The 27,464-nt window shown below is 37.5% G+C and overlaps 1 protein-coding gene across 1 annotated transcript; it reads right to left on the bottom strand.

Annotated features, from left to right (window-relative positions):
* Window positions 1-338: 338 nt before the first annotated feature.
* Window positions 339-26,190, bottom strand: LOC764908 (protein dispatched homolog 1-like). Its single transcript, XM_030973535.1, has 5 exons — window positions 25,582-26,190; window positions 15,688-15,895; window positions 7,402-7,525; window positions 5,787-5,982; window positions 339-4,298 (listed from the first exon to the last, which is right to left on the bottom strand). Exons 1-5 carry the CDS (start codon window positions 25,610-25,612, stop codon window positions 1,711-1,713), a joined length of 3,147 nt encoding a protein of 1,048 aa, XP_030829395.1. The 5' UTR covers window positions 25,613-26,190; the 3' UTR covers window positions 339-1,710.
* Window positions 26,191-27,464: the final 1,274 nt, after the last annotated feature.

Here is a 27,464-nt window from a genome sequence, read left to right as displayed (position 1 = left end):
TAAACAAGTGATCACGGACGTCACTTTCAATAAAGTGAAAATAGAGTGAAAATTCACTCCTTTTTTTAAGAGAGTACGCCATTAAGTCATAAATGACAGTAATGAGGATTAATGCCCCACAAAAGGGCACTAATATAGCATATCGACACGGTTTTGATCCTGGGGCCTCACAGTTACGAGGCCATTGCTTTGTCACTGAACCATGACTGTATGCAGCGGGGGCTAGGGTAGGGGGCAGTTTCTATAAATAAAAAAGCACACAGAAAATGCAATAAATTTGCAATCATTTATTTCATTTTATTTTACCCCGGTCCCCAACATGAAAAAATTCCTCTGGACGGCCATGCATTATGGCTCAAGGCATGGGCACACAGATTACAATTTCACCCACTAAATACATCGTTTTCAGCCAGCTCAAATAAACTGTACCAGAATTCATGAATTATGGTGAAGAAATATATATATATTTATATGTATATTATAACAGAAACATAAAATTACCCTTAAAAGTTTAGTTTTCATTACTCATAACAAATGCGGCAAGTTTCCTGGCACTGCCTCTACACGAATTTCAGCTGAGAGTCTCCAGATAACAGGGAATCTGTGAATAGCTGTCTGGCGCAGGCGCTCACTCCTCGCCTTTAAGAATTTAAATTTGACATCGCGATCTCTGTGGCGTTTTCGGAGGATAATTTAACTTTACACTCACTCACAGTCAATTAATCCGTATAATACTTAGGTAAAAAATAACATTAATAGGTTAGTTCTTCTGGTACATCTACACCATTAATTGTGTTAAGATTGGGATAAATGTCCTTTAAACTTCACAGCTTGCTGACGATTAATAATGAAATTTCGCAAGGTCAGACCCGGAAATCTATTATGGTTTATTCGATCAAATTCTTTCGAAAAATCAGTCAAAAGCATTGTGGATATTGAGTGAGGTTTGTCGGCGTTTCTATATAATGCATGTAGTAATCTAATTAAATAATGACATGTAGACAAGTTTCGTCTATTACCAAACTGGTTTTTATCTATTTTCTTAGCAATGTCTTCCCATAACCATTTTGCAATGAAGGACTCCGCGATCTTTGCAAAATATGAAGTTAATGCAATAATTGGTCTTAACTCGTCAATTTTAGGCGGATAAGACTTAGGCGGCAGGTGTAACTTAAGCATATTTCCACCTTTGAGGAAAAAATCCTAGCTGAAAAGCTGTATTTATTATGTTTGCCAATGGTGTGCTTCCAGTACCTGCCTTCGGCCCGGACCTGCCAACTGCCACGACCACATACAAATTACCTCAAAAAGAGCCCTCTCTATTCAGCCTCAAAACTTTTCAATAACCTACCGGCAAACATCCGATTAGAAAATAGCCTGGGAGCATTCGCACGTCTTATATCCCTCTCTTAAGTAATACACCCCCTCCATCGTTTCTGTTATCCAAGTAATTTTTAATTCATTTTTGTTTGTTTTCATCTTATTATGTTGTTATGATAATTTGTATGATTTATTTTGTATATAATTTTGTATTCGTTTACTTGTTGTGTTCAATTGTTGTTCACGGCCTTGCTGAAAAGCAGTTTCTAGCTGATAGCAGGCTTTTTAACCGTGATTAAATAAATAAAATACAATACAAAATACCTTTGGAAATAATTTTACCAACTAGAAGGATATTCTTCTTCACCTCATATCAATGATTATTTTATGTCAACGCTGTATTCTTTCATCACTCGTGTCGACATGCTGTTCGTGTACATGTTCCTCTGGTTTCATTTCTAGGTTATTTTCAGCCAAGTTTTGTTCCCGACGACAGCATGATTTTGAGATTTGTGCAAACATCCCTTGCGGGCCAATGGTCCTACAAAGTGATATAAATAGGAACAGTCCGTATACCCAGCTGACAACCATGACTATCATTAGAAATGTCCCCAACTGAACATAACTGAGTACCGTGGCAGGCAACATGCATCCACCTGCAACCAAGGTGGTAAGTGCTGCGAGTGTAACAGCTGAGCCAAGTGTCTGTAATGCATGCATTGACCGAGATGTCCTGTCAGGTTCGGTTGCTTGACGGTAAGCAACACCTAGATGGACTGTGAAATCCACTGATAAACCAACAGCTAGGGAGAGGACAGTTGACTCAAATATGTTGAGTTCCCATCCTAGTAGAACCACCGAGGCGATTACAACAAACACGGCACATGCAATGGCATACATCGCGTAAATGGTCACTAAAACGTTTCTGATAGTCATCAAAAGGACACAAGCTGCGAAAACGAGCGACATGCCCACAGAGAGTGGTGTTCCCCTAGCTAAACCTTGTTGCAGATCAAAGAACGACATCTGCAGGCCATACTCACTTATAAACCATCCCCGACGCAGACCCGTAGGTGCTTCAGCCATTCGATCTGCTATGAAACCATTTGCATCAGACCAAAATTGACCAATGGTGTCATAGCTCAATGAAAACTTGATATTTGTTTTGATTACGAGGACCATTCCAACTACTTCATTATCTGAATTAAACCATAAACCAGGTATATAGCTTTTACACGTTCCCAAATCCTGACACACAATACCGTAGAATATAGGCACACAATGATTGAAAAGAGAGGACGGATATGGAAATGTTGTTTGGCCACAACACTGAGAAATAGCTCCTGTACACGTATTCTCCATGAAACTTTTGAATAAATCGATGAAACAAAACTCGTCCTGCGCACTTGCTATATTGACATGAAAGCTTGCATTTCTAAGATCTGTACAGAAATTATAAAGCCACGTTTGAGCTTCGGCTGATGTGACATCAAAGTTCTTGTCAATGACTGTAGTTCCTTCGGAATCTGGATCCCAATGGTTCCCATTATCTACAGGTTCTATTCCCCAAACTATATAAGCCGGCATTGTGTTGTCCGAATCAGTCTCAAAGCTAAACGTCTCTTTGTAGACCTGGTCATACTGCTCCAAAATATGACTTTTCCTAAATACCTGAAATTCAGATTGGGATGGGAGACGGAGGCGTGGTTCCACGAAAACTACACAAAACCCACCTATTCCAAGACCACTTAGAAGTAGAATCCACAGGAACCGTAACTTAACAATGATAATTGGCAAGTATTTTTCGAAGAACATACCGCCAACTCTGCTCACTTGGTCGTATATTCTCCCCAGGAAAAACCATAACCCACAGCATCTACATGATCCTTCTTGCGCCTCTTCGTCGCATATGAAATATTTCTCATGAAACATGACTGCCGCTGGTATCCAAGTAACTGTGAGGACGAAATTTACTAAAATGGAACTACCAGCAAAGACAGAAAAGCATCGAACTGCTGTGATGCTGCTGACGCATCCTGCAAAGAGGGCGCTTGCCGTTGTGAGACTTGTAACAAACATGGTGGTCGCGGCGTGTTTCAGAGTCTCACGAAGTACTAATACTCGATTCTCGCGACCACCACCGTGTTCTTTTTTGGCCAACTTCCAGATGTCGACATAAACGAAGCAGTCATCGGCCCCTACACCGATCAGTAGCACTGCTGTTATAACATTGATAAAAGGAAAGAAAACCAATCGAAAGACAGTATGAAAGAGAAAGTACGCTACAACCATCGACATAATAATGCTAAACATAGTCATAATTGTGACAAACAATGAACCCACATACATCCAAATGATGGCCACTACAGCAAGGCATCCGATACCGATATAGATGAAGTCTGAAAAAAGGTAATCACCAAATAAATCGAATTTAAATCCTCCACCAATGGCAACAACTTGTACTGTATTATCGGTTAGTCGAGGTTTATCGGTATATATGTCATATAAAGTTTGATCCCAATTTGGCACAGGTTGAATCACCATGACAGTTTGAAGATCAAAGGCACCTTTTGCGACTTGCAGTGCAAAGTTCTTCGGGGTGAGATAGTGGAATATGGTGTATACCCCGGAGTAAGCTGAACAGTTTACAGGAACATCACTGCAAATAAAGCCACCATCACCGCCAAAACATCCTCTTGAATAGTATCCAACGCATTCCTCTAGCAGCTCTTTCATTCCTAGTACATCACTGTCATCAATGTCATCGCAAGATTCTTTGCCAACCATCAATGCTGTCACTTGTCCTAATGATATCGAAGGACAACAACTGCCATTTGTACGATAATAGCAGATCTGATCAAAACCGACGTAACTGCGAAAGTTTTCTTTGTCATGTTGACACACAGCTTTCATGCCAGTAGAAGTGAACATCTCCATTGAGTCAGTAGATCGGTAGACCATTCGGAACCGATATAGAACTGCGGAAGAAAAAAAGTATAAAATACGATATATTCAATGTTATTATGTTGACACGGTTTTAAAGGAAAATGCACCGCCGCTTGATTATTGTGAAAACATTATAAATGCATCCTACGGTCTCTATTTTACATTATTTGCACATTATTTTGCATTGAGTACATTTATATTTCAACTAGGTATTGAAAATGTAAAAAAGGACATACTTTAAAACGATATCCCTTAAAACATTTGTCATTTTTGTAGTTCGTCACCTTAGAGCTGAACAGAAATTATACCTGACAATAAATGATGGTAGTGTCCTTTTTGTAGAAAGTCTACGATCTACAAGAATCCTATGCCGCATCTTCTAAGGCGTACAGTCACATTTTTGCGAGGGGGTGAGCTGATGCCTTTCATGAGCGCTTAATAACTTTGAAACTTTTTGGGGTGAAAATTGCAAAAATTACAAATTCGGACACCTCCTGTCCGAACATGAGACTATTCGGGCATCAAATATGATGATAGGCTACGAACACTTCGCTTCCAAAATATGTGGATATTCGGGCACCTTGCTAACGGAATTCGATGTGGTTGTTGTCCGAATATCTAAATTTCGGAAATCTCCCTCATCCTATTATACAAATAATGAATGGTTATGAGTTCAATAGTGGGAATATTTTCATGAGTTGAAAGATTAACATTCTATTCAACGAGGCGTCAGCCGAGTTGAATAGAATTAACGTTAAACTCTCAACGAATGAAAATATTCGCACAATTGAACGAATGAAAAACATTCATTATTTGTTTTATACAACATCGAAGAAGATCTAATAGAACGTTAATCAACAAATTATGCTTTACTCCTTATATTAAAGGCCCACTGCACTACTTGTAGCTACTTGCGCCCTCTATATAACAAACAATGCCTAGTCGGTGACCATTGGTCCCCCATGATCCTCTTTTTCTTATGTTAACTGAGAGCTGAGTTGATGAGATAACCACCTGTCCAGTGACCTTGCAGGGCAGTCTAAATCCTCCTGTAAACTATGGCAGATAAGCTTTAAAGATATATGGAGTCAAGCCTTCTTGATTACATTCAGATTGCCTTCGCGACAGATACACGCACGGATACGCGCACAGCAGAGAGGTACGCAAGTCTGCATAATTATAACCAAAAATGCACGCCCTTGCAATAGAACATCTGTTGAATACCATGTGACCAACAATCCTCCAATCAAATGACAAGGATCCACGTAGGTGTTGTATAAAGGCCTATATTAGTATCTTTTTTTTAAAAATAGTATTCATATATAATGTTACAATAATGATTTTTTTTTTAAATCTCATTATTGTGAATTTAAATTGTTTCAGTTTTTCTGTTGATTTGATCATGTTTTTACAGGTAGGGGATATAGCTGTAAATATCATGTCATTTGATGTGAATTATTCACTCCGGGGAGAAATATCCAGTGTCGTGTTTGGTCAAATAGCAAAGACTTTATTCTTACAATTGTTTGCGCAACTTTCTAGTACATCGACATCTAGAGTTTGGTTTTGGATGTCTATGGTTACACGATGAGAACACATGTCACCATTTGATTGGTTAGATGATGATGGGCACGAGTATATCCCATCAGCACCATACTCCATTCTCCCCAAAGCTTTCAATCGCCCACTGATGACTGTTCCTCGGGCTTCGAATCCCTGTCAAAATGAAATACAATCGTAGAAAAGTCAATAGTCTCGTACCCTCCTTCATTTCAAAAGATAGTTGTCCTGGTCACATTCAAATCAATATTCGTATGATGAATAAAACAATTTCCCACTTGAAATTTCCTAAATGTTCCAATCAAGCACCAGAAAAAACTTGATGTGTGGTTGTGGCTGCTGTTGTTGGCCATTCATATGGCAGTTTGAAGTATGAAGTTTATGTTCCACATTTACATCACAAAACAATTTAACTTCTTTTCAACAATTTTTTTAAAGCGTATAAGCATAGATTACAAAATAATTTAAAGATTTCAAATCAAGTATAATGTACGGAAAACAGGTACTAAGTTTCGAAATAGATATACAGTCAATGTTCTACAATGTAAAATGTGGGGAGCCTAAATAAAAAGCATAGCCTGTATGTGAATAGGGTCCCGTACTTAGTAACATAATATAGTAGGTCTGAATTAAAAAGTGAATTGATATCAAACATTACTGGTCCAGTTATGGTGCCCTAGTCGGGAGGGAACACTGGAATTACTTGGTGGGTGGGTAAAACGCAACGGGGGAGGGGTGGTCTTGGAGGGGGCATTAGTGGTTGTTCTCTTCTTTTCATGTCGCCAAAAATCAACAATTATATCAGCTTCACATAGTAAGTCATGCATTGTGTTATAGCCAAAAACAATATCAGTATAACACGATGTTTTATTTGTATTAGTGACATTACCAGGAAACTCGATTGTAAAATCATTGAATAAGGGAGTTTACAGATACAATCTGCGCATGGGCAGATAAAGGTCATTTGTACCAAAATGGTAAAACTCACAAAGATGAATACTGGATATGCGCTCATGAAAGATATGTAACATTATTCATTTATGCACCAACGGTACATTCTATGATACGCAGGTGGAAGTATTCTTTTCAAGAGGTCAAACAAAAGGTATTCATGAAGCACATCTAGGACTTTGGCAGCTATTATTCTAAGATGCTCAAAGTGGAACTTCTCCATGTGTAAAAGATCTGTGGATATTTGGGGTCATTATTGTGTACCATGTGCTATCTGTAAACTCCCTTATAGTTATGTTATTTCATTTTCTCTTGTTTACTGCATGAGTAATTTTTGTTACAAGAATACCATGTAAAAAAAACTTTGAGTTGAATTTATTTGAATAAGTCTTGTCAAAATTAATGGTTTTAAATAACTAAATAAACAGTATCCACACACACAGTCAACATCAAATCTTAAAAAGTAAGCCAACCAACTTTTCTACTCTTCAGGCATTTTCATGTTTATGACCAAATTTAATTAATTATTCATATAAATTTATGGGTGTCCCTTAAAAAAGTGTTATGTTTATTTTAATGCTCAGTAAAATGCAAGCCAACAAAATATCTAGCATATTATCTAACCTTTGTTGGGTCATCGAAGGAAGGAAATTCATTGAGAAGGACACCAAGAACTCCCGAGATGATGACCAGCAGAAAAACGAGTAACATGACCGCGGACGGGTACTTGACCAAGAACTGAGAATACCTGAAAATGTTAAACAAAGGACGTAAATTGATAACCAGTGCATTCGATGACGGACATTTTCACCAAGTTCAAACAACCCAATAACGAATGGAGAGGTACACCGGAGAGGTGAGTCGTTTTACACAACTAGAATGTTTTGTTTTTCACGATTAATTTCTACAGTGCGTCCAAGAAAAACGAAACCGAGGATTATCGATGTTTTATCATAACGTAATCACAATCATAATTAATAAATGACACATATTTGTAAAGCTTAGATCCTCTTCTTTCATTTGATGCAAATCATATGATGCATTTTTCACGCATGAGTGATTATAAACAATTTGAAGAGAGGGAACCAAAAAGTCATTCGGCGGACGGTATCTCAATTTCAAAGAGAAAATCACAATTCTAGAAAGTTCAGTTTCTGCCCTTTCATATGACACCTCAACAGGTGCGGATCCAGGGGGGTCCGAGCGGGCCTTGCCCCCCCCCCCCCCCCCCGCAAAAAAAAAAAAAAAAAAGGAGAGAGAGAGAGAAGGAAAAAAAGGGAAAGGGAAAAAGGAGAGAAAGGGAAAAAAAAAGAAGAGGAAGAAGAAAAGAAAAGAGGGAAGAAGGAGATCGGGGGGGGGGCAAAGGACTTGCCTCCCAGGCTGTTGCCATCCTCCCTCCCCCCGCCCCCAATCAAAAATAAAAGAGAAGGAAGGAAAGGGAAAGGGAAAGGGAGAGAGGAGAGAAAGGGAAAAAAAAGAAAGGAAGAAGAAAAGAAAAGAGGGAAGAAGGAGATCGGGGGGGGGGGGCAAAAGGACTTGCCTCCCAGGCTGTTGCCATCCTCCCCCCCCCCCAATCAAAAAATAAAAGAGAAGGAAGGAAAGGGAAAGAAAAATAGAAAAAGAGGAGATAAAGGGAAGGACAAAAGAGGAAGAAGAAAAGAAAAGAAGGAGGGATATCAGTTGCAATTTTCCCGCCAACAAGTTGTGGATCGGGGGGGGGGGCAAAAGGCCCTAGCCTTCCCCCCCCCCCCCGTCCCCGCTAAAAAAAAAAGAGAGAAGGAAGGAAAAGGTAAAGAGGAGAGCTAAAAGGGAACCAAAAAAAAGGAAGAAAAAAAGAAAAGGGAGAAAAGAAGCGGAGATCAGTTGCGGTTAATCCCGCCAACAATGTGTGGAGCAGTGAGGACCAAAATGACCTTACCCCTCCCCCCCCCCCAGCAAACCTAAAAGAGAGATAAGGAAGGGAAGGGAAAGGGAAAGAGGAGAGAAAGGGAAAGAAAAAAAAAGAGAATGAAGAAAGGTAAGGGATATTAGTTGCAATTTTCCCGCCAACAAGGTGTAGATCGGAGAGGGGGGGGGGGGGGGGTTGGCCACTGGCGTACTGAAAGGGGAGGGGGGGGGGCTTTGGAGAAATAGAATTCAAACGTGGTTTATTTCTAATTTCATAACGGTGGTTTACAAATAATGCTGAAATGAGATAATTTTCCGAGATTTTTCCTCACTTTATGCGTTTGTTCGAAAATGACAAATTCCTAAATTTACAGCCAGGCAAGAAAATGCTTCTTGAGATCCCTACATATCAGGGCCCGCGGAACGGCGGGGATCGGTATCCTCGAGCCCCCCCCCCCCCCCCACACACACACTTTCTTTGAAAAAGTATATTAAAGAGAAATAGAAAGAAAGAGAGCGAGAAAGAAAAAATAGTTAACTGCCAGTGTCACATAATGGGGTATCAAAATATGCATATCTGACCATGATTAAATGCCTAAAACCCCAAGGGCTCTGGCCCCTGGATTCCACCTAAGGCCCTAAGGCGGGCCCTTAGATGCTCATCTGACGGTCATTTAATGCCTAAAACCCCTGATTTCTGGGGGCTCAGCCCCCTGGACCCCACGCCAAATAGTGTCCTGCCAGTGTCAAAAATAATAAGGTATCAAAAATGCTCATCTGACCGTAATTAAACTCCTAAAACCCTTGAGATTCCGGGGCTCCGCCCCTTGAACCCCAAGTCAATTAGTGACCTGCCACTGTAACAATTAGGTATCAAAATAATGCTCATCTGACCGTAGTTAAAATTTTAAACCCCTGTGCTTCCGGGGCGGACAACCCAATAAACAGAACACTAAAAAGTAACCTCTTTTGGGAGTGTATTTTAAGTGATTTTAAAGTATAGTGCCTTTTGAACTAGATTTAAACGTTATCGACACGTGCCTTCCTTTAAACAAAAAAGGTACTCCTGTTCACGTTTTCATCTAACCTAAAAACCACCAGTTTATCTCGCGACTGGAGTAACGTGATTCCACTTACCTCTGTAAATCAAGTGTTTATGTCCAAATAACCACTTGACCAAGCAACGAGTTTTTTGTCCGTTATCCGATGGTGGCGATAAATACGTAATTATTTGGTCTTGTATGCACCTTTATCGATTGGTTTCACAGGTTATCCAAGGTTGATGGTAATAATCACGTTACTTACACCGGCTAATCATCTTATTGTTCTGTCCGTGAATCTCTGGTTATATTAAATTAGTAATTCTGAGGTGTCTTACACGCCTCTTTAAATGGTTTCAAAGTTACCATAAATTTCTTGGTGATGATCACGTAGTTAAAACTGATTACTAATCTAAGCTGTGAATCCGTGATATTTAGGTGTGAAAAATTAGTAATTATCAGGTGTCTTAAAACACCTATTTAAATGGTAGTCAAAGTTGCCAACAGTTCCACGGTGATGATCTAGTGACTCAAACGGAATATTAATCTAAGCTGGGCATACGTGACTTTTACGTGGGAAAAATTAGTTATCGTTAGGTGTCTTAAAAGACCTATTTAAATGGTAGTCAAAGTTGCCAGCAGTTCTGCGGTGATGATCTCGTGACTCAAACGGAATATTAATCTAAGCTGGGCATACGTGACTTTTAGGTGTGAAAAATTAGTCATTATTAGGTGTCTTAAAACACCTATTTAAATGGTAGTCAAAGTTGCCAACAGTTCCACGGTGATGATCTAGTGACTCAAACGGAATATTAATCTAAGCTGGGCATACGTGACTTTTAGGTGTGAAAAATTAGTCATTATTAGGTGTCTTAAAACACCTATTTAAATGGTAGTCAACGTTGCCAGCAGTTCCGTGGTGATGATCTCGTGACTCAAACGGAATATTAATCTAAGCTGGGCATACGTGACTTTTAGGTGTGAAAAATTAGTCATTATTAGGTGTCTTAAAACACCTATTTAAATGGTAGTCAACGTTGCTAGCAGTTCCGCGGTGATGATCTCGTGACTCAAACGGATTATTAATATAAGCTGGGTATTCCGTGTTTTCCAGGTGTGAAAATGAGTTATTCTTGGGTGTCTTGATGGTTTCACAGTTACCATTTAAGTTCCGTGGTGATAATCCCGTGACTGTTGGCATATTTCTATGTTCACCAGTTGATAACTGACTGTTGGCATATTTTCATTGCACCAGTTGATAACTGGAGTGTGCATATTTCCAGTTGCACCAGTTGATGACTGAGTGTTGACATATTTCGAGTTGAACCAGCTGACACCAATTAATTTGCATATTGAATATGGGGTGCGTGCAGATCTATGTTTTTTAAACAATTTATCTGAATTTACAGCATATTTCTTATTTACTGTTGATTTAGTTATATGCAATTCATTTCGAAAATACTACAAATATAAATTACCAGTTATTAGGACATTTCGCTACTTCGTATAAATTACATTTAGTTAAACATGAATAAGGGAAACAATAACTATGACCTAAAATAATTTCAATAAAGTACAAGTATACAATTTTTTTTCTCGATTAATTCAATTATGTAAGTCTACTTATTACCAATGCATTTACATTGGAAATACAGAGTATTGAAGTACTGTTGCTGTTCAACTGGTTGGAAGTTTTACCAAATGGTTTTAATGGCTCAGCTAGACCAGTTGAATTATAACTGGCCTGGATCAACTGGATCATTTAGCCCATTTCAATTTCCAGGGTTACCAGTTATATGGTTCATCAACTGGACCAGTTGCAACTAGCTTTCTCTTCTGGGATGTTTGCACCCCCCCCCCCCCCCCCAAACCCTCTCTAATCCCAAACTGCTTCCGGCGCGCCTGGACGTAATTATGTAAGATCGAAGACACGATGTTCAGAAACGGGATGAGAACGTCAATATGTTGGTTCATTTATTGTGTAACATTTGCGTAATTATTGGGTTAAACGCGGGTTACAGTAACATACTTCCTCTTCGACGTAAATTTTACGTCGAAGTAAATGATTCATCTCAAGTCAGCCTCGTAATATTCACGTGAATTTCACGCAGATATTTTGACTAAAACTATCACTAACGCTTCACGTGTTTCTGTGACGCGATAATTTCGTTTATGAAGATGTAATTTCATAACCAAACAAACACGGGAGTGTTAGGTTTACAAACCATGGTCTCCAAGGTAGGGATAATCACGTGATTATAATGGTGATTATAATGGTGATATTGCAGTGACAATTGCGTGATTTAGTGCACGTGTGTTTTAAGTTACCTAGTGCAATAAACGTATTAACACATTTACGTAAATGTCAGGTGTTTGAAGAACGTAACTCTCCTCAAGTCGATACCTTGATATTGACGTGATTTTCACGTGATTTTGTTTATTGGGAAGGTATCAACATATGTTCATCTGACCGCAGGCGCGTAGCCAGGGGGGCGGTGGGGTGGTCCCCCCATAAACGCCGGCCAAAAAAGAGAGAAGTGAAAAGGGGACGTAGGAAGAAAAGGGAATAGACATAGAACATTTTTGAAAGGATTAAGAATCGAGAATGGTACAACGAATCGTCTTCTTTCTCTATTGAATTAATGAAACGTCAAAGCTTCCGCGCTTTGCGCGGGGAGGGGGGGAAAAATTAATTTAGACAAGAATTAAGAGTCGAGAACGGTACGACGAATAGTCTTCTTTCTCTAATGATTTAATGAAACGTAAAAGCTTCCGCGCTTCGCGCGGGAGGGGGGAAACTGAGATTAGACGAGGATTAAAAGTCATAACGGTACAACGAATCGTCTTCTTTCTCTAATGATTTAATGAAACGTAAAAGTGGGGGGGGGGGGAAACTGAAATTAGACGAGGATTAAAAGTCATAACGGTACGAAGAATCGTCTTCTTTCTCTAATGATTTAATGAAACGTAAAAGCTTTCGCGCTTTGCGCGGGAGGGAGAAACTATTTTTTTTTTTTCAAGAGCGGTACAACAAATCTTCTTCTTTCTCTAATAATTTAATGAAACGTCTAAAGCTTATGCGCTTCGCGCGGGAGGATGGGGGGGAACTGAATTTAGACAAGGATTAAGAGTCGAGAACAGTACAACGAATCGTCTTCTTTCTCTAATGATTTAATGAAACGTAAAAGCTTCCGCGCTTCGCGCGGGTGGGGGGGAAACTGAAATTAGACGAGGATTAAAAGTCATAACGGAACAACGAATCGTCTTCTTTCGCTAATGATTTAATGAAACGTAAAAGCTTCCGCGCTTCGCTCGGTGAGTGGGGGGTGGGGAACTGAATTTAAACGAGGATTAAAAGTCATAACGGTACAACGAATCGTCTTCTTTCTCTAATGATTTAATGAAACGTAAAAGCTTCCGCGCTTCGCGCGGGTGGGGGGGGGGATACTGAAATAGACGAGGATTAAAAGTCATAACGGTACGACGAATCGTCTTCTTTCTCTAATGATTTAATGAAACGTAAAAGCTTCCGCGCTTTGCGCGGAAGGGAGAAACTATTTTTTTTTTCGAGAGCGGTACAACAAATCTTCTTCTTTCTCTAATAATTTAATGAAACGTCTAAAGCTTCCGCGCTTCGCGCGGGAGGATGGGGGGGGAACTGAATTTAGACAAGGATTAGGAGTCGAGAACGGTACAATGAATCGTCTTCTTTCTCTAATGATTTAATGAAACGTAAAAGCTTCCGCGCTTCGCGCGGGTGGGGGGGGGGGGAAACTGAAATTAGACGAGGATTAAAAGTCATAACGGTACACGAATCGTCTTCTTTCGCTAATGATTTAATAAAACGTAAAAGCTTCCGCGCTTCGCGCGGTGAGGGGGGAGGGGGGTGGGGAACTGAATTTAGACGAGGATTAAAAGTCATAACGGTACAACGAATCGTCTTCTTTCGCTAATGATTTAATGAAACGTCGAAGCTTCTGCGCTTCGCGTGGGAGGGGGAAACTGAGTTTAGACAAGGATTAAGAGTCGATAACGACACAACGGATCGTCTTTTTTCTCTAATAATTTAATAAAACGTCGAAGCTTCCGCGCTTCGCGCGGTAGGGGGGTGGGGAGGGGGAAACTGAATTTAGACAAGGATTAAGAGTCGAGAACCGTACAACGAATCGTCTTCTTTCTCTAATAATTTATTGAAATGCCAAAGCTTCCGCGCTTCGCGGAGGAGGGAGGGGAAAAACTCGCCACTCCCTGCACCCACCTACCCCTAATTACGTTACTGCTGGTTGCCATTACGTACCAATATTTGGCTCGCATAATTTCATATTTGGGCCTCCCCCCCTAATAAATCCTGGATCCGCGCCTGCACCTCAATCAGGAAAAATGAGTGAGGAATAACAAAATTCTGTTTGTTTAAAGTAAGGTTTGCATTTCCATAATTTTATTAAACGAATTTGTTTTCACTGGCTGGCTGCCATAGCATCAACCGGAATTGACAACAAATATAATTTTCTCTTTGAAATTCAAATACCGTCCGCCAAATGACTTCTTTGTTCCCTCTCTTCAAATTGATTTTAATCACTTATGCGTGAAATATGCATCATACGAGTTGCATCAAATGAAAGAGGAAGATCTAAGCTTTTAAAATATGTGTCATTTATTAACTATAATTGTGATTAAGTTTTGATAAAACATCGACAATTTTCGGTTTCGTTATTTCTTGGACGCACAGTACAGTATTACTATAGAAACACGCTGATCACATTTAAGTGGTAATCATACTAATGGTTACCCCCGTTTGTCGCGAACCATTTTTATTAATAAACTTAAAGGTTTTTAATCAGCTAATCACGTTCCATAATTAATATTTGATCTCCTTTCCCTGATTGATGTACGTCAGTGTTCCTATGGGAAAGTTTTTTTTTGCAATTCTGGTTGCATATAATCATATTGGTTCAGATGCTACGAAACATAATAGCTGCATTGTCGTGTGGGAGATGACACTTTTGTGTACTACCAACAGGAATGTTCGAATCCATGGTCCTGTCTTGTAAGAGTTGCGATTGATCCAAACCAATCACAAGTCCTCTAATCAATAGCAAATTTACAGTATCCTATATCTTATTAGCTGCAATTGATACCAATCGCCCCAAATTGCGATTAATCGCAACGCTGTCTATGATATGGCTAACTTTTTGATTGTATTTTTAGCAACGAATCTTGTCATTGGTCATTTCTTTCTTTCTCTCTCTCTCTCTCTCTCTCCCTCTCCCTCTCTCTCTCTCTTTCTTTCTCTCTCTCTTTAGGTGTCGGGGAAAGACATTGACATAAAGAACTAGTTGAATTTTTATGACATACTTTAAGATACCATAAAACCTAGAATTCATCCCTAATACCAAGCAATGTTTTGGTATTCTATGTTTTGAAATCGTTATTAATCACTACATCTATAAATTTCGACAAAAAGTAAAACTCTCAGCTATTTTTTTCCTACAGGATAAAACGCTCCCATGTTGGCGATTTGAAGGAACGAGTGAAAAAAAAGAGTCTTTTCGGACGAATGTACTGTTTACAAAGTCATTTACTCTAATAAAAACGTTACACCGTCAGGCCCTATTTATGGTATGTGTGTAGTTAGAGGCCCATTTCCAGTTAATTCAAAGGGGAAGATAACCCTTAATACCCGAACCTTTAGAATTATCCTTTAGCAGAATTGCTGGAATTCAATGGTTTCAATCTATCTTGATTAAAAAGTTTGTATATGAGTGTGGTTGTGACACATTTATTCATGAGTTATGGGAACAGCGGTTGCTTCCACTAGGTCTGCCACGATATAAACTCAAACACGTTATATAATTAACGCAAAAACGTCAGTGATAGAATGTGTAATGAAAGAGACAGTGGTCCTCTAACGAATTTTGATTCAATAACTCTTGAAGTAAAACCGGTTTCTCTGTACTGTTTTTGCTGTTATAAATCAACAAACCTCTTTCCAATGTTGCGGAAATTCCCACCAGGTTCCTCTCCGTCGATTCTTTCGCCATCATGCGGGACATCGTTCTCAGGTCGGTGATCGTTACGGACATCGACGGGGGAATCATTCGGATGGACCGCGTTATCATCGGTTGAAGGGCTAACTTTCATGACGAGACCCGGGGGTGGTCTCTCTTCGGTATAAGTGACGCCCGCAGGACCTTCGGAAAAGGAAGAAAAAGATTGAACCTCTTCTGTAAACATCGTCTATCTACGAAATCATTCGCATCAGGGATCATAAAGTAAAACATATTTTACAGTTTTTGGGGTAACATAATAAAATGCATGTACTGATTTTTTTTTTTTAAGACCTTGTTAGTTGCATGGACTACTATCATGTCTGAAATCCTACATCATTGTCCATAGCTTATCTATTTACAAAAGTAATATGTTGTTGTTGTCCGAGCTCTCTCATATCGGGTACAAGGTCATTACATTGCATTATAGATGTAAAGCAAAGTCAACAACATTATGGCGCCTACAAACGTAGCCTTAGGCATAGTATTGGAGACTTTTCATTTCCTTCTCCCTTTTCTTCGTCTTTGATATTATAATTTGTATTATTGTAATAATTATCCTTTGTTGGTGTCATTGTTGTCGTTTTTATTATTATCATTAGTAGTAGTGTCAGTAGTACTAGACTAGTAGTAGTAGTAGAAGTAGTAGTAGTAGTAGTAGTAGAAGTAGTAATAACAAAAGTACCATTATCATAATCATATTTATCACCATGCATCACCATCACCATCAAAATCATCATCATCATCATTACCATCATTATCATCATTCTCATCATGATTATTGTTATTATTATATTAACAAATATCCACATCATAAATAGTCTATACTCTAGAAAACACAGACTTAACGCTGATGATGTGAACTAAAAAAAAATATCCCAAAATATCTTCAAGGTGATATACGAAACATATCCGAAATTCTTTTCAATCAAGCACATAGCCCTATTGTGTCTCTTTGATTTGACATGATAGAAAATTGAGAATTGGAAAATAGTTGCAAAGAAAAAAACAGATGTTGGAAACTTGCAAATATGATAATGACAACTGTCTTAAAGCATATCTGCACTAGCTTGGCCAGGAGGGATTGGTATTGTTATTCATTTTCCATATCACAATATTAAAAACAATACAATGAAAATGCATGTACATAGTAAAATCAATGGTATAGTGAATGGCTGGATAACCAATTCAGCTGTGTTAGTATAATAAAACTGATGAGACCTCTTTGCATGGTCACTGACAGATGGTTATATCATCAAATCAGTTCTCAATTAACATAAGAAAAAGGGTACCAATGGTCACCGATTAGGCATTGTTTGCTACATGTGCCATGTGCCATGTGCCATGTGCCATGGGTAACCTCATTGCACTCATAATCCACAGTACATAGACTGCGAGACCCCAAGCCCTTTAGCGGAAAAAGTAGGGCACAATCATGCTCTGACGGAAATTCCTCAACAGTCAACTGCCCCATCCACAGTCGATATCTGACACTATACCAACTGAATTCCCAACTGCAATGCTGGACAGACACTAAATACTATACCTATATATCCATATTACCTAACGTAAAACTCACTCAGAACCCTAACCCTGAAGCTACATAGTTTTTCTTTGATGAAAATATGGCAAGGAGTCCCTATCTCTGTAGTATACCCTCGTACTTCATGGCTTTACCAGTGGTATACAATTGATATTTTAAGTGAAGTCGATGTTTGAATTGGGCTAGAGCAATAATTACAATAATGGTAACATATGGGATATACCCTGCATGTACGACATGCCTTGTGGAACAACATTGGTGACATTATTGATAATAAAGGAATGCAGTAAATTTCAAACCGCTGCTGTCATTTGACTAATGATATGAATAATTAGGAGAATCTTTGCTAAAAGATTATAGACCACTAGACCCCCGCCCCAATACGAAAGCTAGACCAATTATTGTCCACCTGTATATTACGGGACGCTAGACAATATCGCCTATATACGCATAAATGTATCCCTATCAATTATTAGTGCCTTACATAATGACGAATCTTTCATTCATATAATCTCGAACATTTGAGGAAACTTTGCAAATTGATTTCATTTGCAACATTATAGGTCTTCTTTTTTTTTTAAATTAGAAAATGTATACATGAAATAGTAATACTTAGATTTCCTACTATTAAACATGCAAAGAGGGGTATTTTATGTAATCTAAGAAACAAAATCAAAAATCAGTTTTGTTGTAACATTGACTGCACAGTAAACACATATTCGAATCTTATCTTTTTCATATTCTTAAATTGAATCGCTGAATATAAGGTTGCGAAGCCCATACGTATTTGTATTATATAATTCAATGTATATATATATATATATATATATATAATCATCAATATGTAGACTCAATAAAGGAAGGAAGCAGACCGTTTAAATCATTTCGTAAACATAATCATAGTACGAAGAAGAAAAAAAATTGTAGCATTTTCCCACATTTAGAGAGTTCCTTTCAAGCCAAATTTTAATCTAAAATGTAATACGTTTATTAACCATTTTCATTAGTGAGCCAATATTTTTCGATACATTTTTTCCCGGGACTTTCTTCATCTTCTTTTATAAACCGTCTTATTAGGGTGATCACACTGCCTGAACACACAGTCTGCCCCGCGAACACACACACAACAGCAGTCAGTTGGTAGAAATAGCAATTTTTGTAAATTTATTTTAAAAAAACCCGAAACAATATTTTTTAATTTTCATTTCACATATATTTCAAGCATACCTTTAATTACAATTCTGTGTAGTTTCATTGTTATAGGCATGTGGGAAATATGTTGATTATTTAATTAGAATATTGTCTTTTCAGCCATGTGTGACATGGCCCGCTGATCGCCCATTGACTCGCGCTGCTAGTATTCTGCGTGGTGAAAATGTACCTCAATGTATAAAACTCTCCTACAAAAAATGCAATATGCTCATATGTTTCACTCATTGAATCAATTTGTTGTTTACACTCAAGGTAGCCACAACTGTACTGGGGTCACCAAACTTTTTTTCACTCTAAAATTTAGTCCCTGTGGAATGTTATTGCCTGTTGAATGGCTTCTCGGAAAATCGTCACAAATCCTCAAATCTGAAATTTTTAAAAAAGAAAAATATAATGTGATGTAGCTGAAAGTCTGCAAATTCTTATCATTTGATCGGTTTTTCTAAACAATTTGTGAAACATATAAGGAAATAGCTGTGACGGTGATCCAAGTAATTTCCATCGCCATATTTTATTGGCATTGCAAAAATATTTGTATTTTAATGTAAATATTTGGTGTAAATATGATCTATAAATATATGATTTAAAAAATGCCAACAAAATGAACAGTTTGACTTTCCTATATATATATAATTAGCTGAAATGACCTAAATTGCATATTTGATGAATATTCATGATTTTTTCTTCTTCAAATAAAATATATTTCCATACCTGTCTGATATACATAGGTTTCACTGATGTATCATATTCGGTTTTGATTTAATTACATATGCGCATATTAATTAGACGGACTTAGTTATTTTCACAACTTTTTCATAATTTATCTGCAGATTCGCAAAAATGGCAAAAATTACTTATTTTGTTGGCTTCTGTTTTCAAAACGGTAATAGATATATGAATTATCTTTTGATGATATTTTAGTGTCTGATAATTTAATCTATTATTTGTGTCCGAGAAAGTGATGACTTAAGTTGTCAACTTTGTCGAATTTTGCCATTTTTGCCAATTTGACCATTTCTGGCAGGTTTTTCGGTAATTTTGCGATATCAAAAAAATGGTATAAAATCACAACGCATTGACCGATTTCAATTCTGTTTTTTGTTTTTTTAAGCTTTCATAAAGCTTGATCATTTGCAATCATCAAATAACATGTGTTTGTTGTATTTATTTTTGGTGCGCTATACCTGGTCTTATGTATTCCAACCTATAGTGGTAATAAATGAATGAATTAATAATACAATGTCTACAATACAATATTATTTCTTTAAGATATGATGAAATATTTACCGTAATAGTGGTTCCACACAAAATACCTATTTTATCCTTCGTATATGTCTTCAAGAAATTATCCGTTTCTGCCGGTATCGAGGAACAACGTTCATATCCTAAGTCATATTAAACGGAAAACTGTTATTTGGAGTACGAGTCGTTCGCAAGACAACAGGTTGTCTGCGTGACAACTGGCGGAACTGGTATTTGTACGCTTCATATTATGCTCCACTCAAATACTTTGGTAGGCGGGAGAGGCCCAAGCGAGACACTGTCCGTCGCTGATGGATACATTCATTTATATTGCCATCGACGGTTACGGTGTGATATCGATCGTATATTAATATAACGCTCAAATAAACATTCTGTGTCGTACTAAAAAGAAATGCAGTGTGGTGTCAAATTGAACAAGAACCATCATAGGCAGCAATATGGTAACCGACCATAACGAAAACGGGTGTGGCTGCTAATGTAAGATTATGTTATTACAATGGATGGAAATAAAAATTGTGAGAATCGAAATGTCTTGAAGCGAAAGACCTTTTTGTAAGATCTAACCCCACCCATTTTCTCTTTCAAGTTTTTTCTTCTCCATCTCCTTTTTCTTTTCCTTCATCTTCTTTTTCTTTTTCTTCTTTCTTCTTCTTCTTCTTCTTCTTCTTTTTCTTCTTCTTCATCTTCTTCTTCTTCTTCTTCATCATCTTCTTTTTCTTTTTCTTCTACTTTTTCTTCTTCTTCTTCTTCTTCTTCTTCTTCTTCTTCTTCTTCTTCTTCTTCTTCTTCTTCCATTTCTTCGCCTTTTCTTTTCCTTTCTCTCAATATAGAATGAGGGATGATTTTTTTTTCTCATGGAGAATGGGCTGACTATAAGAGAGGGACAATACCCCAACACCCATTTGCTATCACTGTCTCAAAAAGCCCCATCTTTTGATTGAATCGCCTGCATAAATTATGCTGAAATTGGATCGTTTTATTTTCAAGGAATAATTCCACGCTTCCACAACTAACTCTTATCGCATCAAATTTTAACATTTAGCAAATCAGCCAAAGTTCATTTATGTTTTTCTTTAAAAAACATGTCTTTTGTCATATATTGCTCATGACTGAAATGACTACACAATGTATTTACCTGCTCATACCAAATTACAATGTCGCAAAGTGGTTCATGTTTTTACCATATAGATTTCAATCGAGCGTCTGGGAAGCCAACCGATATTCAGTTCACTTCATTATACATTGCCTTATTAAAATGCTAAATGCTAAATATATAATGCATTGCATAACATTAGAAGCAGTGACTATTTCCACAATTCAGTAAGTGGAATCCACTTCATGCCGGTTTCCTTAGCAACCCATCGTTTTCTATCGCTGAAGTGGAAATTATGCTTTCCAGTTCAGTGTTCTCAGATTGCGGTTTAATAGAATAGTAGCTCTGCAGCTTCATTTTCAATATTACCAGATTCGGAATTCGATAAGAAAATATGGACAAACCAAAGACGAAATATGATGGGTGATCCATCATTACATTCTGGTTGGGAAAATCCCTCCTCATTGTTACTTGTTTGCAATATGCCTATTGTAACAAACCATACAATGCAATATTACTAAGGCGGATACAGGATTGAAAAATGCTTTATAATTATGATTGATTGATTGATTTTATTTCATTTCATATAACAATTGTTTGCACAATAAAGAACATAGTTGACAAAGTAAGATCAAAATTATGAAATGAAACAGGAACCTACTGGAAAGCATAGCTTGTTTTTGTAGGTTCCCAAGAATAAACTAATATGAACATTATTTTCATAAATCATTTTAAATTGTCTTAATAATTACTGTAAATAGATATAATATAATAACATATTTTCATAAACCATTTTAAAGTATCTAAATAATCAAAATATACAAAAAGAAAAGAATGAAAAAACGGGACACAAAGGACAGGAAACTGACATAATAGGATAAGACAAGACATGACAAAACAATTCATAACAGGACAAGATAAAAAAAGAGGAGGGGGAGGGGGAGGGGGGGGGGGGTAAGAGCACTTTTTTGAGGGGGTCTAACAAAATTAGGAAATATTTAGCGGCGACCTAGCCAGTCGGTGCATAAGCGGAGGGGGGGGGGTTGATTTATTTGATTCATTCATTCTCCGAATTCACAAAAAAAAACATGATATATTATACAGAACATTTACAACATAATATAAATAGGTCTAGACATTAAGAACAAACATAATATACAATGTAAAAGAGAAAAGAAGATGACAATAATGAAGTCGGAAGGACACCCAGCACAGTCAAGCCATATAGACGAGACTGTTCTTCCATGGGGTCCAAGATGATTGTTATAATATTAAATATATATTGTGTAATGAGGAACACGTGACTAAAAAAAAAAAAAAAAAAAAATTATATCCTAAAGAGAAAAAAAAAATATAAATATAACTTAAATCCAATTAACAGTTTACATGAGATCGGGTACGAAGGCAATTTGTCTTTTTAAACTACATGGGAGTTTTAGATTTGTGGGGAGATTATTGAAGTGAATAGCACCTTTGTAAGAGAACGTACGTTTACAATATTCTGTTCTGGGTTTTGCCAACAATAAGTTTCCATGAGACCTAAGCGAATAGTTGTATTGACAATATTAGAAGCAGACTTTTAAATACGGAGGAGCAAGGTCATTTAAAGCCTTATCAACCATAGTAGGTTGACGTTCATAAGGCTAATTGGCCTTTTTGTTAACCCCACATTCCCATAAAATTTTGTTTGCTCCTTCCCTTTGTATTTTTCTTGTAATCGATCTGTTATCTGTATACCATGTTTGTATGTTTCAATATTTTTTTTATGGAGAATGAAATAAATGAAATGAAATGAATGAATTCAGATGACAGTAACGTCTAATTGTTAAAGATTTCCAGCCTAAGCGAGCATGTAATTCCCTGATTGATTGATTGATTGATTGATTGATTGTTTAAATTTTATTTCATATAACAATTGTTTGCACAATAAAGAACATAGTTGACAAAGTAAGATCAACATTATAACTTGAAATAGGAACCTGCTGGAAAGCATAGCTTGTTTTTGTATGTTCCCAAGAATAAACATAATATGAACATTATTTTTCATAAATCATTTTAAAAAGTCGTAATAATTACAGTAAAATAGATATAATATAATAACATATTTTCATAAACCATTTTAAAGTATCTAAATAATCAAAATATACAAAAAGAAAAGAATGAAAAAACGGGACACAAAGGACAGGAAACTGACATAATAGGATAAGACAAGACATGACAAAACAAAAACAAAAATAAAGCTGCACACAACAGAAGTTAGAAAGAGAGAGAGAGAGAGAGGGAGAGAGAGAGGAGAGAGAGAGAGAGAGAGAGAGAGAGAGAAGGAGAGTAAAACAGGGGAGCTGTGAGAAGTTTAACCTGTAGGAGACATGTATTTTTGTATTAGATTCTTTTTGAACCCTCTACTAAAACTATAATATGTGGGTTTATTTTTAACCGGATCTGAAAGAGAGTTCAAAAGTTTTGAGCCTGAAAACACAAAAAAAATTATTTGAGAGCAAAGTTCTTGTTTTTGGTATATGAAAAAGTTCGGCAGACCGAGTAGGATAATGATGAATATTGACATTCTTTGTAAACATCGAATAAAAAAAGTTTGGCAGTTCATTTCTATTTAAATTACACAGGAATATTCCAAGATTATAACTATAAGTCTGTTATTTTAGGATACTATGGGACTATGTGTGTGAAAAAAGGTGCATCCGTTTGCGCTCGAAAATCAGAGTGACATATAACACGCAGCGCTTTTTTCTGGAGTAATAAAATTATATTTAAAAGATAGTCAGCACAATTGCCCCAAGCTATAATCCGTAGTTTAAGTGTGGGAGGATCAACGTTGACACATGACTGTAAGGACTTATTCCAAGTATAATATACCAGTTCGTAGATACAATCTGAGCATGCGCGGATTGATCTGCGCACGCGCAGATAAAGGTCACTTGAACAAAATTGTAATACCCACCGAGACTAATACTAGATACATGCTCACACAAGTTATGTAATAATTATTCATGCATGCACCTGTGTTGCATTCTATTGAACATAGGTGGAAGTAATCTTTTCCAGAGGGCAAACAAAGAATCACCTCCATGACTTTAGCTGTGATTATTCCAAAAGGCACAAAGTTGGATTTATCTATGTTTAAAAGATATGTGATATTTAGGGTCATATGACCCATGTGCTAACTACGAACTGGTCTATTCGACATGCCCTGTTTCGAAGTTTCTGTACAGAGTTGACATATTTAGCACAGGCTGCATGTTCCATGTATTATATCACCATAGTCAAAAATAGGGAGAATAATGGCATTACATACATTTCATATTTGATAGTTCGCCATCGAGCCAACAAGCGTATGAGATTACTTACCTTGAACACATGTCATCAATATGCAAATTCCACTTTAAACTAGGATCTAACAACATACCAAGATACTTCGTAGATTGTACATGTCGTATATTTATCCCATTTACATTCAAGTTCAGCTTACTACATTTAGTAAACATTCTGGGTGAGCCAAATAACATGCTTACTGTTTTCTCACGATTGAGGCTCAATTTGGAGATATACAACCAAGTAAATATTCTATTAAGTTCAGAATTTAACAAAGACTATAGTATGGACGTTTCTGTGTGAGAAATAAATGAATGTGTCATCAGCAAATAAATGAACAGAGCATTTTTCTATATGATTTAAAATATCATCAATATAAATTATAAACATAAGCGGACACAATATAGATCCTTGGGGAACCCCGAAATCTATATTCGACTCTGATGGTGTAGATGAGTAAAAAAAAAGAAAAAAAGTACATTATACACGACGACCTTTTAAAGGGATCAGGTAACTTTGTCTCAGATTCTCAAAATTCTGGATTTAGCTCATAATGATAATTATAAACCTTTAGGTCAGTCAGGAACCCCATGACTTTTACAAGCCGATCGCCTGTCTGATTATCAACATATTTAAGATTGAAATTATAAATTTTGAAAACCGTTCGCCTGACGGTTTTCATAACACTACAGTCTACTGGGGAAAACGAGTATGGTAAAACTGGTCACTCAAAGATTTTTACTTTTTTGAGGCACTTCTTGATTATTTTGAAGCGCAATTTTTTTAGGGCTTCAATATTACACCATATCACAGACACTGATAACACGTAGGGCCGTGTATCTCAGATTTAACATTGTTAAACGATCCCTTTAAGTAACTAGCAAACCATGATAAACAATCAGATGATACACCAATCATAGATAGCTCGTTCAAAAGAATATCAGGATCAACGAGCACTATTTTTTTTTTTTTGGGGGGGGGCCTAATTCTTGAGAAAATTCTCCTTTTTTTACCAGTGGGGGTCCAGGCTCGTCGCCCCCACCCCCTTAAATTAAATTTGGTTACACTACGAAAATGGCGTATTGTATATGGTTTGCTCGCTATTTATAAGGGCCGCTATTCATAAAGGAGTGCTATTCATTTTGTCACGTGTTATAGATAGCGGTCCTTATGCATAGCGAGCTTGACCCATTAATGTTATCATCATTATTATCATTATTATCAACATCGTGTTATTATCATCATCTTATACCATCATCATCACCATCATCATCATCATCATCAAAACACTGGAATCTTCTGAACAACCAAATTATGGAGGTCTTGTACGGTTGATTAAGTATAAACATTATTTTTTAAAGATAGAATATACATATTAAATGTTCCTACCTGTAATTTGTGAAGTGTCACAAGATGTCATTTAAAGCTGGAGAAAATGAGGATTTTCCTCGATCATCTAAAAAAAAAATTACGAAAATGAAGTCTAGCTATCACCACCCGGTACGATGCACATAGACTTCCGTGTTCAAACAGTTTCCAGAGGTAAATTCACAAATGCCTGATGTAGTATAGCACGCATGTTTGTGTCAGTCCGTATATTTATTCATTATTTTATCCTGCCAATCATTCAAGTCAGAACGGCAGACATGATTCATTTTTGTCCGATCGGGTATCATTAACCAACGTAGGTAATGGAAGCAAAATAATGATTGCTTCGACTCTTGCCTATTTGCTAGCACTAAACAAGCCCAGCCCGTCTATCGATTCCCGATTCGCTTGTGAAACACCGATGACCTATTCCTGCTTTCTGCAAGCGAATTTTACGAATGGCACCATGTCCAATATGAAATACGCCATAGTCCACGACGTTTATATGCAAATGAATGAAATGTAACCTTACGAAATGATCACGCTTGAAACGAATGCTTCTTCGATACACCAAATCGAGAGAACATAACAGTCATCTATCCTCTCCAACCGGCGCTATAGTTCTCCTTAGCTATGAAAGATAACCAACAGTCTTTCTCAAGACTACACCAACAGAAACACACACTCAAGAAAGAAAGATTACCGAGAGTCCTTTTCAGGACTTCCCAATCCCCCCCCCCCCTCTCTCACGTGGTGCAACCGTAAGCCTATTACAGTCATGTAGATCTTTGTGCTAAATTATATATACGGTTTAATAATGCCTGAAGCGGCTTATAGTGAGATACATGTACATAACGACATCACCCTCTGCACAATCCCTTTATTCTCTCTCGTCTCGTCTCTCCATCCCATCATTTCTGAGTATAATTGCATCCCTTTTCTTCCATTATATCCATTTTCTGCCACCTTTAATGATATGCATTGACCTAGTTACATTTTGCCTGCCATGCATCATACATGCATCATGTCTGTAATTTTCCCTTACTTCCGTAGTCTTTCTCCCACTTTTTATTTCGGTTTCATGGCGATGTATTTTTATGTCACTATGTACACATGTACACTGAGTCTCAGAATAGGATTTCGCAACCATGCTTTAATACAAAACTATTCCAAATCATTCATGATTATGTTATGGATACTAAGCAGTTCGGATACGGAAATGTCAACCTTGGAGACCCCCCCCCCCCCCCCTCCCCAACATCCCCTCCCCCTCCCCCTTTTGCCCACACCGTCAGAAACAAGACTATGCAATAAATATACACAGAATTAATCATATTAATGCAGCAGCCTATACATTATAGGCAGACACGCGGAGATGGTTTGTTGCATGGTCGCACTCAGTGAAACTGCATTAGAACAAACAAATTCACCGACGTCCGTTTCCATAGCAACACTGAGTGAATGCGTAGGAAACGCCCAGCTAATGGCGGCCATCTAGCATATACAGAGCTCATACGTTGGGTACTTCATGGCCCTTACAACACAGAGAGGTTTAGGTAATTTCAATTTATTTCCCTTCAGCGTTCAGTTAGGGTCCATTTACGAACGGCTCATACAGTTGTCATTTTTACTTGTATACCTAACAAGTATAGGCCTACTCCACAACTTTAATCGAAATTTTTTTAGAGGGGTAAAAACAAATACATAGAACATGCCCGAAAATCTACACATTTTGTATAAGAGAGAGGCGATGCTTCAGTGGTAGAGCAGTGGTCTCGTGACCGGGAGGTCCCAGGTTCGAAACCAAGTCGATGCCCTAGTGCACTTTGGTAAAGCATTAATCCTCGTTATCATTCCCTCAGAGAAGACTTAAAGCCGTCAGTCTCCTGACTGCTTACTTACAG

This window comes from Strongylocentrotus purpuratus, unplaced genomic scaffold (assembly GCF_000002235.5).
Source record: "Strongylocentrotus purpuratus isolate Spur 01 unplaced genomic scaffold, Spur_5.0 spur5_scaffold_6, whole genome shotgun sequence".
In the NCBI taxonomy this organism is placed as follows: domain Eukaryota; kingdom Metazoa; phylum Echinodermata; class Echinoidea; order Camarodonta; family Strongylocentrotidae; genus Strongylocentrotus; species Strongylocentrotus purpuratus.
Note: the sequence above shows the minus strand (reverse complement) of the source record. Positions and strands in the feature narration are given on the sequence as shown.